The 18,044-nt window shown below is 37.9% G+C and overlaps 1 protein-coding gene across 2 annotated transcripts in view; it reads left to right on the forward strand.

Moving 5' to 3' along the window:
• Positions 1–18,044, forward strand: part of LOC149070228 (teneurin-m-like) — a 292,210-nt gene that overhangs the window by 202,298 nt on the left and 71,868 nt on the right. For both annotated transcript variants that reach the window (XM_089250141.1, XM_089250142.1), the window contains exons 14-16: positions 5,291–5,485; positions 10,946–11,155; positions 11,257–11,442. In XM_089250141.1, the coding sequence (XP_089106267.1) occupies positions 5,291–5,485; positions 10,946–11,155; positions 11,257–11,442 (591 nt within the window). The remainder of the gene's footprint in view (positions 1–5,290; positions 5,486–10,945; positions 11,156–11,256; positions 11,443–18,044) is intronic.

Below are 18,044 nucleotides of genomic sequence, written 5' to 3' on the forward strand. Positions count from 1 at the left end.
CGACTAACCATGCAAAACCAGCTTTCGACTCGAGAATCTCGCTGGCTCATTCTGACATAGCTATCCTCCTGACGAAGAAGCCATCCCACCATAGTCTCCCACGTTCCTAGTTAACAGAATATCGCAAAAGAACCAGCCAAATTGAGTGATATTAAGGTGCCACTCCAAACCCACCGCCACACTTTATACGCCTTAGTATTCACCAAGATACCCTCAAGTTCAAAAGTTGGTTGTACATAAGTTAGCCGTCTGAATGTTGGAAATTTTTACTCTTTATATAAGTTTAATATTAATTGTTGCTTTTCCTCCTAACAGTTACAACCAGAATTTTTAAAGTGCACTGTTGAAACAACAATGGAAAATCGGGAAATGATTTAACAATGGAATGAAATCGCCATGGTGTCCGTCTTGATTTGTACTATCACCCTTCTTATTTTGGTGGTAGAGTTCTGGGACATTTCGGTGTCCAATCTCACAAAGGGTATAAGAGTCTTTTCATTTATATGATGATCCGTTCTATACCCGGATTCGCTGTAGCGGGGGTTATTTCCTTAGAGGAGATATGTAATAGAGATGGCAAGTCTACAAGGATGACGTCACTCTCCGCTACCATACGAAGGTTTTTTAACAACTGGCTGTTGCGAAGATATATTTTGGAAAGAGAGAAAATTCAACTGCTCCTGCGGGGAATCGAACCCACGTCCTTTCACTTTCCGGGTGAACGCACAATACTACAGAGCCACCGAATCTCTCAATCTTTCCATGGAGCTCGTGTATACTGAAAGGGACCGTACATGGACGGCCGGACCAGACTCAGGCGAAGCTCACAACTGCTGACGCTGCCACCAGATGGCGACTTATACAAGGATGATGTCACTCTCCGCTACCGGTTTTTACAGCCAGTTGTTAAAAACCTTTGTATGGTAGCGGAGACTAATTAGGACCTGCAACTTATTGCCGATTCTGAACAGCAACCTTTTTATGCTCATCAAGAGTTTGGTGCTCTAATTCCTTGATGAGGGACTCCCTGCAGTAGTACTTTTTTCCTCTGGTCATGCCACCGTTTCTGATGTACCCTTGAGTCGGGAAAGTATATGACAAGGATGAACCGGGTATCGAACTGGCGACACCTCTAAACATCCTTTGGTACTTCAGGCAAGTGTCTTATCGAACTGGGCTACCATAATCAATATGACACCGGAAATGTCTACAATCCGGCACCTCCATATCGATTCTATTTATGAAATACAAAGTTTTACTTTTAGCTGTATGAAATTCCCGTAGACCAGTGACTCCCAACGTGGGTGTTAAAGCCCCCTTGAGGGCGGTAGATGCTACGTGTATAACAGAGGGTCCTATGGGTTAGATTGCGTTGGGGGGGGGGCGATGGGAGAAAAAAAATTTTTAAGAAAGGGAGATGGGACAAAAAAGGTTGGGAAACTATGCCGCAGACACTAGCGACACTGCATTCTCCTAAACAGAAACTTATTTTTGAATTCAGTAAACGATATATAAGTTAATCAGTTATCAATATCAGAAATCAACATGGAGATCACAGGAAGAAGACAGACAATTGGCTAGATATTCAAAAAAGTTTTTTTTCGAATAAATAATTTATTTCTAGATATTTGAGCCCCAGCCTAAAAACAAAAACACCCCAAAGAAAGTCCTAACTAATTTCTACGTAAGAATTCAACTTCAAAAGGCAAAAAAAACACCCGGAATTTTTACATTTGAAATTACGTGAAGCAAAACTTGATGTATGCAATTTGACTGTAGTCGAGAGGAATGGCGATGGTTTCCATTAATTATGGAACCAGAAAACTTGATGGGAAACAAAAATCATTTCGAGGCAGCTAGGACCGCACAAATCCACCATTAGTTTTCAAAGAATATTACTTCCCCTCTCTGTCTCTTACGTTGAATAATTTAAGCTATGTTCTGGTCCAAGCATAGCATGGTGGTTTTTTTTTTTTTCAACTGTTCCACCATCCCAAGAACTTGAATGATAGTTTAGGCCATTAAATCCAAGCATTTATTTACATATCGATCCAGTGAATTACCTTCTCCTTTCTACTATTACGAGAAAGAATTCAGTTTAAAACAAATATCTTAAAAGAGAAACCCCCTTGGATAGTAATTTTTTCTCCCTTCACAAGAATAAAGAAAAAAAAAGCACTTTCTTCAAAGGATGCCACGAATTCCTCCAGCAAGAAAAGTGCTGCGGAAACACACATCCATAATTTGTAACTAATTTAATTTATCCTCCAAAAAAGAGAAGTGAGTGAGTGAATGAGGTTCATAAATTCGCAGCTGTTTCACTTGAAAGCCATTAATTTAAGTTGTCCTACTAATGAAGTTAAGTATTACGACGGGCCTTTTTTCTCCCCCCAACACTAAAAATTGTTCAGGTGTCGTCTTAGAAGTGAGGAAATACCTTGAAAAGGCATTTCAAGGAATTATTCGGGGGGAGAGAAAAGACTATTAAAAAAAAAGGAAGAAATTAAATTTTGAAGTTCCTAGAAATTTCTAAGAAAAAGGGACTAAAATAGATAAAAAGAACCTCTTCGACTAACTGTATTTCACAATTTGTCCTCATTTTAGGCGCTTGAAAGGATACAGCGCGCGAATATGTAACGTGGAATTTTAGAGCGTAAAAGCGTTCAAAGTATCTTACCCTGCGCATCTTCTGCCAAAAAAAAAAAAAAAATTGAGATGGAATTCGCATTAAGCTAGCTGATAAATTCAAATTATTCTCCTAAGAAGGCTCATTAATTTTTTAAGAGAAGTGAAGTAACCACTCTAAAGTGAATAAATTACCTGCTCTTATAACATTGATTTAATATGTTCTTGGTTGGTGCCCTGGGAGGTATTAGTATTGTGTATGCGTTCGTGGATGATGGATTTTGTTCTCGCATCCTACAGTCGGATGTACGTGGAATGAGATTTATGTATTCGGATGAAACTAAATGCACTCGGTCATTAGGGATGTCTGAATTATTTATTGTTTTTCCTAAGTAAGAAAGTTATGATGTATGTTATTTCAATTTTTTTGATATGAGATGCAACGGGAGCGAAAAATAATTTCTATTTTCTAGAGACTAAAGGGACTAAGTTTAAAATTTTACTTTGTTAAGTTTCCCTTGGTGCTTGTATATGACTCTCCTCCGCATTATTTCACCACGTAGCGTTCTTGAAGAAAGAACAGTCTCACGAAAAAAAAAATTGGGATAATTTGTGTCATAGAAAAGGCCGCAAGTTTTGACGCAGATGCGTTCTTTAGGCCTACATTTGCGTAGTTGGTACTGAACTGACATAATGAAATTGGTATCACCGGATTCCTCCTTAAAATAGTTTACAGACGATAGCAATTATGTCTTTGGCGTTGCGAACCTCTAGAGATATAGCATAACATGATTTCGTTGCGAATGTGAACCTGACCGGGAGACCCTCTTAAAATTAGTAGGGTATCATCCGATTCGCCTTATATTATCTAGCAGACGATACCATTGTCTTTCATTTGCAACATCCCGAGATATAGCGTAAAACGATTTTATTACGAATACGGGCCGCGGATGTGGTGCCGAGACCGGAAGGAGTATAAAAACCAAAGGGAGTATCATTGAATTTGTAGTAGAAATATTTGGATGCTATAAGAAATAAATACTGTAGAAGTGGAAGGGGCACGGGCTGAGATAATAAACACTGATGTCAAGGATACTGATGTAATGATGTTGCCTATGCCGTGCCATCGCGACACGAACATTTATTTTTAAATAAAATACTCATTTAGAGAACTGAGGTGACATTACGTTGTTCGCAATTAAATTTTATTTATTTATTCAGCTTCAAAACAATTAAGCTTCATACAAACAAAATATAAAGGCATCATCATTTTGAATGCTTAACCTGCGACATCGGTCGTTATATAGACTAAGTGAATATAGGAAATCAATTACAACAAAAAAAAACAAATTCATATTACGGAAAAGATCATATTAAAAGCCACTCAAATATAAATTATATAATAAAAGCTAGGATAATCTCACCAAAAGCCACTCAATATACAAAAAAAAAACCCGCAAAACTCGCCCACCATCATCCTCTGCCCTTTGGAGCAAGCACCCCGTGGCAGAGAAAACACTTATATATTCTTTTATGTTCTACTTTATTTCATTTTTAAACTGAATTTCAAAGCAATTCGGGTCAGTCCTGCAGGGATAAGCGGGATCTCCCTACCCTAAAAGTTTGTGTCAAGAAATGTGTGATACCTCGAGATTTAGAGCAATCTGACAGAGATGATATTTTTCGGTTGTTCAATAAGAATCACACTTGACCGCAGCAAAAAATTGCTACCGCAGGGAGTCCCCCCCCCCTCGAGGGGTTAGCGCACCAATCTCTCGATGAGTATAAGAAACAAGCCTGCCGTTCGGAATCGGCAATAAATTGTAGGTCCCGGTCTAATTAGCCCTCGTGTGCAGAAAATGACCGTGGTGTGACAAAAATGATCAAGGGATCACGCGTTACTTCTGCAATGACGTCAAAACGTGGGAACGAGACAGAAGAGAAAATGTCTATAATGTGACGATAGTCGCTAAGTGAAAAATGCAATAAATCGGTATATGAACTTCTAAAGGCTTTCGCCGAAGATAAGAAGCAAAGGCAGGCCTCAGCCAAAAGAGACGAAAGAAGAAAAGATAATAGAAACTTCGATTGTATGATTCATTAAAAGGAATTAAAATTACTTATATAAGGGAAAAACGCTCTCGCGACACCTACACAATGCATATCCTGGCATGCTCATTCATGTACGGATTTGTAAGAGTATAGTTCTTAGACTTCTTCCAAATAGCTATAGCAACTGAAAATGATAATCACCAAGAAAAGGGATATATACAACAGAGTTTGGAAACTGGCGGCTTGTGGGTCGGATACGACCCATGAGCGATTTGCATCCTGCAAGAAACTCGCGAAATCGGTGAATTATCGTGACTTCAATTCAATAACGCTCTGACTTAACGGTTAATACCAAATCCTCCTAGAAGTAATATCTAGGAGTCTTTGTAGATACAAGGAATGGGACCCATCCGTAAGTCGGAAAGTCAACGTATAATCATTGTATTGTAAAACTGGCCTTGTTATATATGTGTCTAGAAAAAACTTAGCTTAACCATTTCGAATACATTATTTTTCTCTCACTTTAAGTATAATAAATGTTTTTCCTTCCTATTTTCTATGGCCATAACGTTTATACGTGTTTTATTTTGTGTTTTTTTTTCCTCTCGAATAGGCGTTTGTCCCGTGCTGTGCAGCGGCCACGGTCGTTACATCCACGGCTCTTGTCGATGCGAACAAGGATGGAAAGGACCCGAGTGCAACATTCCATCAACCGAATGTGAAATCGCCGACTGTAATGGACACGGGAAATGCTCCGAGGGCACTTGCAATTGCTTCAGTGGATATAAAGGGATCTTCTGTGAAGAAGGTGAGACCATCCCTTTTTTTTTTTCCTTTTGTCACGATCACCAATTCATTTTCGTCGAATGTCTTTTCTCCATTCCTTTATTCTTATTTTTTCCCCCTTTTGTTTCAAGTTCCGTATTTCTGTTGGATTCGTTCGTGTTCGATCGATTGCAGTTTGGCAAGAACGGATTCGATTGGTCTCGTTGGAAAAATGAAATTTGGAAAGGAATGAAATCTATTTACAAAACTTTGGATTCGTAAAAAATTTGTGCCGTGTAGGTTTCATATATGTATCTACAAAAAAGAGGGATATGGTTTCATCTTCCTTAAATGCATTTTTTTAAAACTCATCTGCAGCAGTGAAATGGTCATACGACCCGTATTTTCAGATTTAGTTCTGGTCTCGACATTTTTATTAAATTTCAGCTATTGTAAACTGCATCTACTAATTTTAGTCCACGTTTCAGCAACTTTTTTCACGGAGAATTGGCAATACTGCGTATTTTCCTCAATGTAATCAGTTAAGAAACAGAAACCATTTTTAAGTTAATGTTGATAGAAATGAATATAAATAAATTATTGTTATTAAATAATAATAAGCTATGTTTATTCAGACTTTCATCAAACTTACTCAATTTATTTTAAAAATATAGAGTGTCCCATAAGCCCATAAAAACTCAAATAGTTAAAAAATTGAAAAAAAAAAATCTTTGTTACAGAAAAAAAAATAGTTCTAAGTTTTGCGGATAGATAACGCTGCAAACACAGACCACAGGAGTGATTAGACCTGAACCTTGCTTCAATCACATCTGCCTAGGGTGACCATACGTCCCGTATTTCCCGGGACTGTCCCGGTATTTCCTGTTTTTTTGGCCGTCCCGACTTTTTGGCAAAAGTGTCCCGGTTTTTCACGTATTTTACACGAAGCCTACTTGAAGTCAAAGATTGACATTATTTTTCAACTCATAAATTATTTTATGATAATTACAACTATATATGAGAATATTAATCTCCCACATTTGCCTTGGTGAAAGTTTTTTTTTTTCGTGGAATACATTTTGATCCACTGCAATTCGCAGTAATGCATCATTTCCCGCCATTGTAATTTCCCGTAATTTTCGCAATATTTGGCAACTTTGTTTGATTTTGGCGTCGTGTTTGGCGACAATTGGCGATGTCCCGTATTTTCCCGTATTTGGAATCCCAATGTCCCGTATTTCTCTCGAGGAAATATGGTCAGCCTACTTCTGCCAAAACATTCGTGAAACTTTTCAGCCGAAAATTCGTGGCTGTGATAAAACTTCACCAATAGTGTTTCATCCACGAATATCAATATTAAAATGAAAATCTCACGTAAGTGTCAGTAATGAAAAAATTCATAAATCAGCTGTTAATCGTACACCGTATATTTTATAGGACTCTGATTTGCGTATTTCCAGGGGCCTAATTTCGTACAACAACATCTATCGACAAAAAGATTTAACTTTTTTTTTCTGCAGCGAAAAAAAACCCCATTTGTGGAAATAACTTTCTCACAAACCGCATTTTGTCTTAACAATATTTATGTCCGACTTGCCGGCATATCTATTTTCTTACAGCGCATCAAGATAGTTTCAAATAGATATCTCCATACATCGAATAGGTGAATTGATACAAAATCAGCTTACTGAAATTAGGTTCTCTAAAATGCATACTCAAAATACAAAGGAATAAAGGGGGGGGGGGAATTAGAGAGAGACATATCTGGACAAACAAAAGAAAGCCGACCATCACAATGTCTCACTATCGATATCGCATATCTTGACAGAGCATTCGGATATGTCATCAAAAGGCACCAATTTATGGTGGAAAAGCTCTCAATTTTCTTATACTGACGCCTGCCTTGGAGGTCGAATAAAAATAATATCGCTATTAGGTATGGGCCGTAAGGTTTCATATAAAAATGGACTTCCCAAGAATGGGCGGAACTCTCCGAAGCCTTTCAATGAACGATCTCGAGAAATTTTTCATTCTATAATACTCAAACTGATAACTTCACTTTTTACACACACACACACGCTCCAAAACTTACGATTTTCTCCGGTTATACACTGCAATAATTCAGCTATACATCTCCAGTCATACCTACTAGACGGCACCCAAATAATGAACCTCCGTTATAAAGTCCTAATAAACGAATTAAACCTTCAGTTTCATCCTCAACGATCTCGAGACTCCCGACGGTAATATAAATCATTGCAATCGAACACACGCAAAAAAAAAAAATGTCCAATCCAACTCGGATAATATGCCCAAAAAGTAATATAACGATTAAAAGATAGGAGAGCAAAAAAGAAAATATTATTAGATACATTTTATAACATGGTTCCCATCATATTTTTTCGTCTTTATTTTCGTAAGGGCTTTAAACGAGATTGCCTCGACGTATAAAATTCCTCCGGCTTTATACGAGTTTCGGCTCGGGGTATCGCACTGGAGTATATATTTTCCATTTGCAGTGCATATTTGCTGGTGGAAAAAAAAATATATATCTGGTCGGTCGTAAACCAAAATAAAAAGTTTCAGAACAGAAACATTACGCTATTCTTTTACCCATATATTCCGGTCCCCTGGAGACTAATTTAGAAATCGTATCATAAGCCTCGTGAATGGAGTGAAATTCATTGATCGTTAATACTGGAGGATTTGGTTTTTATTTCTATTTTTTTTTTCTAGTCTTATATTTACCGTTTACGCCAAGACGAAAAAAAAAACCAACATATATTCCACAACCGTTAAGCTGAGACACTGATCGTAAAAGTTTGCAGCCAAATAAGCCAAAAAGGAAACATTAAAAAAAATATAGTCTTTTCTTTTCCGCTCTGGGAGTTTTGATGGTAGATTCAGGTAGACTTTCTCTTAGATCGCCAATTAAACGCAATCTCTTGGATGCTATGTTCCGGATTCTATCCGTGTCTGGCGGAATTAAATCACATTTTTTTAGATCGAAAGAAACGTTTTTTTTTTACGTTCGCAGTTATAACTTCCAACATTCATATCAGCTTTATTACTTGGTTACTATTATTATTATTATCTTTAGCTTGAAGTTTTGGAAGTTTCGTTAAAAGGTTGGCTCGACGCGATATATTATTAAGGAATTCTCTTAGCGATGGTTTTTGATTATATTTAAAGATGGCGTTTTAGAGCAAGATATCAATTGTATGATTGAAAAAAGGCAATAAATTTTTGATAGAAAATTTGGTGGCAAGATCATGGTGTGTTCAAGGAAGTTCCTCGAAGGTTGTCCGAAAGAAATGAATATTCTGCGATTGATTATAAAATCAAAGTAAATGAAGAGTAGAATCAAAAGTTTATACAAAGTCTGAGTGCGTATCTAGTTTCGTGTCTGGTTTTTTAGTGGTGCCATCTACACTTGAACTTGTGATTGAAGGTTAATGATTGAATATTTCTACCGTTGTTGGTCTGTTGCTCTCTGAGGTGAGACTTTTTAACAGGGAGATATACGTGCATTTGCGCCTCGAAATTAGGAACTACAAGATTATGCGACTGAGAAACCGAAAAAAAAATCCCGGAAAAATCAGGGACATCTTGAAAAAAAATGTGCGGAGGGCATTATATTGTGTCGTATTGTAAGGCAATGGATAAAATTACATAATGGAGGTAAAAGTCTAGGCCTAGTACGGTTTAATTTAGTATGTTCTTCAACCATTTCTTACTTGCAGACTGTTCAGATTAAGTGAAAACTTTGTACGAACTTATAAATGAAAGAAATTGTTTGTGAACCGGCGGAAAAGAAAAAAAAAATTACAGGAAATTTTTTCCTCTAATTTTGTCTCGAAGTACGAAATATGTTTTCACTAATTATGTGCTGGAAATTACGGTAATAGTGAGACATAGAGAGACGTCTGAAACATTGAAATAATATTTTACCCGAAGTGTTTCAGACTTTCGATGATTATCTATCGCATTTTGAGAGAATTTAACATTATTTCACTTTCGAAAAAGGGGAATTGAGAACGAAAATTTTGTTTTTGATACAACACATTATGTATCTAGTATCGAGCATGACAAGTTGTCATTTGGTGCCAACATCTGTCATTGCATACAACACTCGAAGTGTCCACAGAATATTTTCACAGAAATGCTCCATATATTTAGAGCACGCTATAAAATAGAATCAAGTCGAGTCATGGACTATAATTGAAAACCATTTGCTCAATTTTCTTGTCGATGCATCATATTATTCAGCAGCTTGAGCTTGGTTGCTATGTATGTGATTGAACGCATCTCGGTTCACTGATCATTGCTTAAAATAAACTGTGATGGTGTGATTTTGAAGAACGGCGTCTATTCATTATATTTGGAGAGGAAAAATGAAATGATCCTGCAGAAATATACATTTCGATCCATTAATCAAACCCGTATCCTGTCTATAAATATCCAAAGATCCATGGAAATCCGATAATCACGTAGATATGATGAATAGTCGCTTCAAAACAAATGACAATCCTCATCACAAATCTTCTGTCTTCGATACTAAATGCAATTTCACATTTTCCCGATTTGATGAAATTCTATAAACTGCCAGTAAATTGAAATATAACCTTTTTTATTAGTTATTTCGGACATTAGCAATTGACTCATCGTTACCGGTGATTCTTTACATTCCCCACATTTTATGCAGATAATAGCGATGTTCTTCAACCGCCGGTTCGTGGACCGGTGAAATGCCCGTAGGAACTCCCGGCCCGCAAAAAATTCACCCAGTTCATATAACCGTTGCATAATTTTGAATTTAATGTATATTATACTGTCTCTCTGTATTGGTTTTTTATTTCTGTTTTATTCGTGTAGGATAATAATTTCTCCTTTTTATTTATTTTTTGCCGGTTCGCAAATTATTTCTCCTACTAATTTTGATTCTGTCTCGTTTTTTGCCGCTTTTTAAATTATTTCTCCTGATTATTTTTTGCTGGTCCGTAAATTATTTCTTTATATTTGTTTTTTTTTTCTTCTGATTGCTTTTTGCCGGTCTGAAAATTTTTCTCTAATTATTTTAAGCCAGTTCCTGTTTTTTTTCAATCATTTATTTCTTTGAATTATTTCTTCAATGTATTTATTTTGGCTAGTCTGCAAATTATTTCTTTCATTACTACCTTTTTGCTGGTCCTAAAAGTTTTTCCTTCCATTCATTTATTTATTTTTTTTGTTTGCTCGTACGCAAACTATTCCTTCGATTTATTTTTCGCCGGTCCGCGAAATTGCTCATCTACTGTCACATATCCGCAAGTTGTGAAGATGTGAAGAACACTGGATTATAGCACTGAAAATGAATTGATAATTTTCAATTGCTGCATTTCCACGGATTGATCATTTTGAGTATCAGACAGAAGACGTGATTCGAGAAATTTAAAGTTTTAATTTGATTCTAAAGATGACTACGAGCTTTAAATGATTATAAGCTGTTGTTTGTCTTATTCAGTTGACTGCCTGGACACGGACTGTTCGGGACACGGAGTATGCGTTGAAGGCCAGTGCTGGTGCAAAATCGGCTGGCGTGGTGAGAACTGTAGCGAGGCAGATGGACGGCTCAGCCGCTGTTTCCCAGACTGTTCCTCTCATGGTGTCTTTGACTTGGATACGGAACAGTGCATCTGCTTCGAGCACTGGACTGGATACGACTGTTCGAAAGGTTCGACATGTTTATATTGAATGATTTGATCATGATGAAACCAATATTGTTTCCCCTCTCCCTTATTTATCTAATAGAATTTTCGTTCTTGTCATCGTCAGCGAAATGCAGTTTGGATTGTGGTCTCCACGGTCGTTGCGAAGAAGGTCGTTGTCATTGCGATCCGGGTTGGACTGGCCATAGATGCGATCAGAGAACGTGCGATCCACGATGCTTGGAGCACGGTCAGTGCAACAACGGTACCTGCGTCTGTATCCAAGGTTGGATGGGAAGACATTGCACTCTCGGTAAGTATGACCTCGTTTTTTTTTTTTCCACATCAATCGTTACCAATCCCACAGAGCAAGTTTTTCAGTCTCTCCTGCATTAGTTTTCCTGAATTCCCAAACAGTTATCCCTATTTCTATTAAGAAAGTGTTAAAACGATACCTGGTCGTTAGCAAATTGCTGTATGGTGATATGACCTAAGTTGCTGTACGCGGGGTAAAGTAGTAACAGCTATGCCAAAACGAAAGTTAATCATTTAGTTGCTTCAAAAACTAATTTGGGAGGTCTTATGCCTACCCCAATAAACTTCGGCGACTCCCCAGAACAGCACGCCTCACAGTTTGAACACTCTTGCCATAGAGGAAAAGGAAAAAAAAATAGTGTTCCAGACTCTGCCACGAAGCTGGACTGGAAGAGATTTAGGCAAAGGGATAAGTGGGATTTCTTTTGTTGACCTCAGAAGAGACAGTGCAACAACTTAATTTGGTTTTTGAGCACAGGGTGTCCGTGTAAAAGTGGTTTTTTTTTCTTTTTTTTAAATTTAATAGCTATACAACCTTTTGCAATATGGATGACGCATCTTAATTCTGCATATTGTTTGGATCAACAGTTCACCAGCAAATTACGGTGTCAGCTGTTAGCTATACACCCTATATATTACACTGGATACTTATGTCACAATGGTGACTAAAATACAAATCCTTTCTGGTTTCCTGTAAGGACTTACTGTCTCTTTGGGCGACATAGTCTATATTAGTAATATGTTTACATGTCCTCTTTGTTTTGTATTCTTTTTCTTTTGTTTTTTGTAACTGCCCAGTGTTTGTGCAGTATGTTTGTATATCTATATATAAAAAAATAGCATGACCTGACTGACTGATTCATCATCACCGAGCCGAAACCACTGAAGTTATGAATAGGAAATTTGCTTCAGTTTTATTTCATGACGTAAAGACTAAATAGAAAAGAAGGGTTTTTGAAACTCCACACCTAAGAGGGTCAAAAGGGGGTTCAAATGTAGCATAGAGATATCACGCCTAGCCGAAACCCCTGAAATGCATAAAATTTAGTGAGAAGTTTTATTTCATGACGTAGAAACGGATTAAGAAGGGTTTTTTTTTCGAAATTGTACCCCCCTAAGGGGGGGTCCAAAGGTAAAACATAGAGAAATCACGCCGTGCCAAAATCTTCGAAGCTATATTCATGAAGTTTGAACAGTAGCTCCATTTCATGACGTAAAACTAACTGAAAAGGGGGTTTTATTTTCTAAATCTGATGCCTTAGTGGGTATAAGAGGGCTCAAAGGTAACAGAGAAATCAGGACATGCCGAAAGCACTGAAGCTAAAATAATGTGAAATATCGTCAGCACTTTGATATTGTAATGTAGAGTTTCACTCAGGAGGGATTTTACAAAATTCAACACCTAATGGGTGTTCAAAGACTATATGAAGCAATTACCGCTGAGCCGTAATCGTTAAAGCTCTAAACATGGAATTCAGTCAGTACTATATTTTATAATGTAGAATACCCACACTAAGACGCGATTCCTGAAAATTCATCCCTAAGAAGGTTATGAGGGATTCAAATGTTATATTGGGGAGTCATCGCAGAGTAGTTTTCAGATTATCAAATCCACGTGACCAAAGCCGCGGTAAACAGCTAATTTTTCAATAAAAAAACGTTTTATAACTTCCTGGGGAGTAGTTACGGCTGTAGACAGCTTTGAATAGGTGAACTATAATTATGAACACACCCTGTATAACAAACCAATAAACCAGTGTCTTTTTCATCCCAAAAGGAACAAAATCACTTCCTATAACTTTTACCACGAGTTTTTCTTTTTTTCCACCCCAAATCAATTGCCAACACCATTATATAAATCATCATCAGCAGAAACAGTAAAAAATAATAATAATACTAAAATACTAAAGTATAAAAGGAAGCGCATCCACGTAGTGGAATTTCATTGGTGAAATGAGTACGCTTGGCCTGAGAAAACTCATTTGAATGGAAATAGGTTAAATCGTTAGGAAAGACCGATAGAAATAGTCAACAGAAAATAGTTAAAGTTGCATTTGCACACAACAGATAGGGGAGAAGACTGGAAGGACACGCGGGCGGAGGTGAGTCGGAGGAACTATTTACTCGTTATCCATTGGTGGGAAACGGAGTTTACGTAATTACTCCGACATTTTTATCAATTGGACGCAACTTTAGTGAAGCCACATTTCTCAGAAAAGAGAGCGTTGGTGGGGTAAAGAGAGTGAGAGAGAGAGAGAGAGAGAGAATTCAGTCGCTCAGTTTAATTAACTTAGCGAAAATCGCTCCTGCTCAGATACGAAAGCAAACAAAGCAAACCTTACCACCACCACCACCACCGCCCATCCTTCTGGCAACCTTACGATTACCCCAGCCAGCACTGGAAGAGACTCTTTCGCAAAAGCGGCGCCCGCACTTTCTCCACGGGGCTACAGCTACTACTACTACAGCACAGTACTAATTCTTCCTCTGCTGAGTCTAGAGCCAGCCTAGTTTTGGGCGAGGCTGGAATTATTTCCAAAAATTTAATTACTACCCCCTCGACATAATGCAATGTTTGCTAGAGAGCTGCGCGTGTGTGAGAGAGAGAGAGAGAAAGAAAGTTCGAGGGGTAGTGGTGGCGTATGGGCCACCGTACTCGTCCGCACTGGTACGGGATTATTGGTTTAATTATTACGAATCCCAGATGAGCAGTCTACGTTTCCACTCGCTGGGATACACCAAAGTGTTATTCTTGTAATTGTTTTAGTTGTTCCGCAGTATCTCTTTCGTTCGCTGTTTTGTATGTTCTGGTTCGGGACGAGGAGGACGTAGTTACACGGGAGCCTTCTTTCTCTTGGGTCGATCGATTATGGCTCGAGAAAAATATGTAACGACTTTTAATGGTGGGTTCGAGTGTTGTTTCGACGCGTGTGAGGGGTTATAATTGGCAGCGCTTCATTTGGAAGAGATGAATGAATAACAAGAGTATCCATTGACAGAATTCGGTTTATAATTTAAAATGTTATCTGCATTTTTCAGCAATGACTGACCATTAGTACGTCCAGCTCCAAAAGAAAAAGAACATGATGATAATGGGGTTTTTTTCCGATATATATAATGGATGTTTTATGAAGGTTGTCCGAAAGGAATAAAAGTTATGTGGTTCGTTCTAAAATTAAGAGCGTACGATCAAAAATACAAAACAAAAAGAAGAAAAATGAGCCGAGAGTGACCAAGTGAGTGTGTAATTGACTGTCAGTGACCGAATGAGTGAATAACCACATGAGTGACGAAGTGAGTGACCGTATGAATAAGTGACTGTTAGTGAGTGTATGGGTGAGTGAATGACAACACGAATGACCAAACGACCGGTTGAGTGACCGTATGAGTAGCCAAGTGAGTGTACGAGTGAATATATGAATGGGTGACTGTATGGTTGCGTGAATGACCACATGAAGTACCAAATGTGTGATCATGTGATAAAGCGTGAGTGACTGTATGGTTGAGTGAATGGTCATATACGTGACCAAGTGAGTGACCGTTTTAGTGATCAAGTTGCCCGTATGAATGACCACATGAGTAAGCCAAGCGAGTGACCGTGCGCGTGATTATGTTGATGATCGTATACGGGGCCGTAACTAGAGGAGAGGGGCAGAGAGGTCAACTGCCCCAAGCGGAAAAATTTAGGGGGCGGCAGTACGACCCTCATCGTATAAGTGACCACACTCTCTCTCGGTCTCTCATACGGTAAGAGCAGGTGAAATGGCGCGGGTTAAAGTTCCGAGGGCGAAATGTACCGGGGATGAAACGTGCCAGGGGCGAAATAGATGGTGGGCGAAATTCCCGTGAACCATGCATAACAGAAACATTTTGATGAGGGCATTTTGAATTCACTCTATCTCATCCATTGTTATAGTACGGCAGGCGCTTTCTATTGGGTTGGGAATATCTGTGACGTCTGAAGGCTGCGTAGCATACACTATTCGTCTCAAGTTTTCGTAGAAGTAGAAGTCGAGAGGCGGGTTAAAGCGGGTGATCTCGGTGGCCATTCTACACGTCCCCAAAAACCTAACCACCTGTTAGAGAACTTGGCAATTTAACCAGCCGATCACACTTTCGCATTTCGCCACCTATATCAGGACGAGTTAACTCACTCAACTCAGGGGAAGGAAGATTCCAGAAACATGCTTCTCACTTTACCCTGATGTATGCGGTTGTCCAGTAAATGTAACTGATTCGGCAAGCACGGTGTAGTGAGTGCATCATCATCAGATCGTCCACTTTATTCTACAGAGAAGAGGGGGAAAATCACTCAGCACAGAGCATGTCCGATGAACTAACTGGTTGATCGCTTCTGAGTTAATTAGATTCTTATGTTACCGATCAGTTAAAAGAGGTAAAAAGATCGTAGGATCTTTAATTATTTTCTTTTGGGTGGATACGATTAATGCCTATCTGTCTAGACAGATCAATTATCACCAAGCCTAAGAGGATAATTAAGAACAAGTAGCGACTTTTTGATCCACGGTTGTGCAGACTAATGAAACATTTTCCATCACCAGATCAGCTTAAAATAAGTTGACTTGTACAATCAAATCCCGTTTTAACGAACACCGTTGTAGCGAAAATCTCGTTTTAACGAACACCGTTGTAGCGAAAATCTCGTTTTAACGAACACGTTTCTAACCCTCCAGATAAGTTTACCTAGGAACAATAAATAAACACGGAATTCCTTTATAACGAAGATTTCTCCGCTGTCTTGGAGTTCGTTATAACAGGATTCGATTGTATTGAAATTTCTATAGATGTATAAATTATCTTCGAGGACGATCTCTATAGAGAACTGTTGAACGAAATGAACTAGTTTTCCCGTAAAAAATGATAATACAGTGAAACCTGTCTAAGACGAACACTGTACGAGACGGAAACCTGTCTTAAACGGAATCAAAATATAGTCCGTTCAATGATTAGTGCTTTGATTTGCACCCTTTTGAAACGGAAATCTAAAACAGAATGTTATTTCAGTCCGTTGATGTTCCGTCTCGTACAGGTATATGTTTGTTGGGATCTTTAAAAAAAATGGCATTAAGTAATAAAGACAACCCGATGCTCTACGTGTTATCTGACCATATAATGCTGGATTCACTATGAACTACATCAGTCGCTCCCAACCTTTCCATTTTTAAGCAGTTTCCGGATGTATGAAAATGCCTTGCGTACCCCGGGTAATACTCAAGAGACGAGCGTTGATTACCACTATACTGTGTTAATGGCGTGCGTTAAATGCATAGAACGCTTGCTTTCTGTTAAAAATGTGTACGTATCCCTTTTTCTTGAAAGAAGGTGAAAGTCTCCGTATCGCTAAACATGTGTACCTACGTTACAATGCGTAGGAGGCTTCCACATCCTTTGAAATGCATCGGAGTGTTACACAAAAACGATGTTGGAGGATTTCGTATCCTTAAATGCAGATTCACCTGGCCTAGATATGAGTGGAAGGCTTGCGTATTTCTTTATGCATAGGATATTTTCCCATATTCTCAAAAATGCTCTAGGAAGTCTTGATATCCTTAGAAATGGCTAGGGCAGTACGTATCTCCAGAAATGCGTAAAAACCTCGCGTATAGTTTTATTAAACCAATGCTTTTTACACTTTTTTGGTACTTCGGTACTTTTTTTCGCAATTGCTAATTACGAGGGGTGGGATTTTTATGACCTAAAATCTACTTGAAAATGCCCTATAAAAGATTCATTTATGCCCTAAAAAAGTAAGTATATACTCTATAAAACAAGAAGTATACCCTAAAAATTTTCCTTTTCCATTTCTGGTAAAATTAGTTTTAATGAAATGATGTACCAATGAGGAATATTAATGCCATCAAAACTATTTTATAAATCATCAAGTTGTAACTTGAACTGAAATTATACAGTTTACCAACTGTTAAATGTATAGGCCTCTCACAGAACTTTTTGTTTCTAAATTGTTTTGGTTCCTGAACCAAAAACTAAAAGTTTACTGCCTAAAATCATAAAACTTGAAAATACAAATTTATCTATAAATTTAATGCTGCATAAACGGAAGTGTAGTCAAACCTCCTCAAGACAGACTCACCCAATACAACTAACTGACTGACTGAGGTAGATGCATTTTCTCAGAATGTACCGAGTGCATAGACTCCCATAAGCGCCCCTATGCGATGCTGCCCCGTTCGTGCTGGATGAAGAAGATAAGAAATTGCTTGTTTTTGATTGTGTGTGTTGGCAAATGTAGCCAATACAATTTTTACTTAATGCGAATTAAATATATTTCACGTTGACATGATCAATTCAAAGTTTTGTTAGTTAATACAAAATTTATTTGGAACGAAATATTTTTCTGTATTTTTTCGACTTCCTAAAGGAGTTCAGCTATGTTTTATTTTTTTCTGTATCTAGATTTGATAATACATACACGCATAACAACTTTATTAATTACTGAGAAATTGAATTTTCTGGATGTTAATGCTGAAACTGATATTTGGAAAGAAAAGTGATTTGCCTCGTTTTTCAGGCCGAAAAAATGTCATCTCTTCATACAAAAAAAAAACTGATTAATTGTCA

The sequence above is a fragment of the Pholcus phalangioides genome, unplaced genomic scaffold, assembly GCF_987345545.1.
Source record: "Pholcus phalangioides strain wild (caught in Gottingen) unplaced genomic scaffold, Ppha-v1.0 ptg000022l_1, whole genome shotgun sequence".
Taxonomy (NCBI): Eukaryota; Metazoa; Arthropoda; class Arachnida; order Araneae; family Pholcidae; genus Pholcus; species Pholcus phalangioides.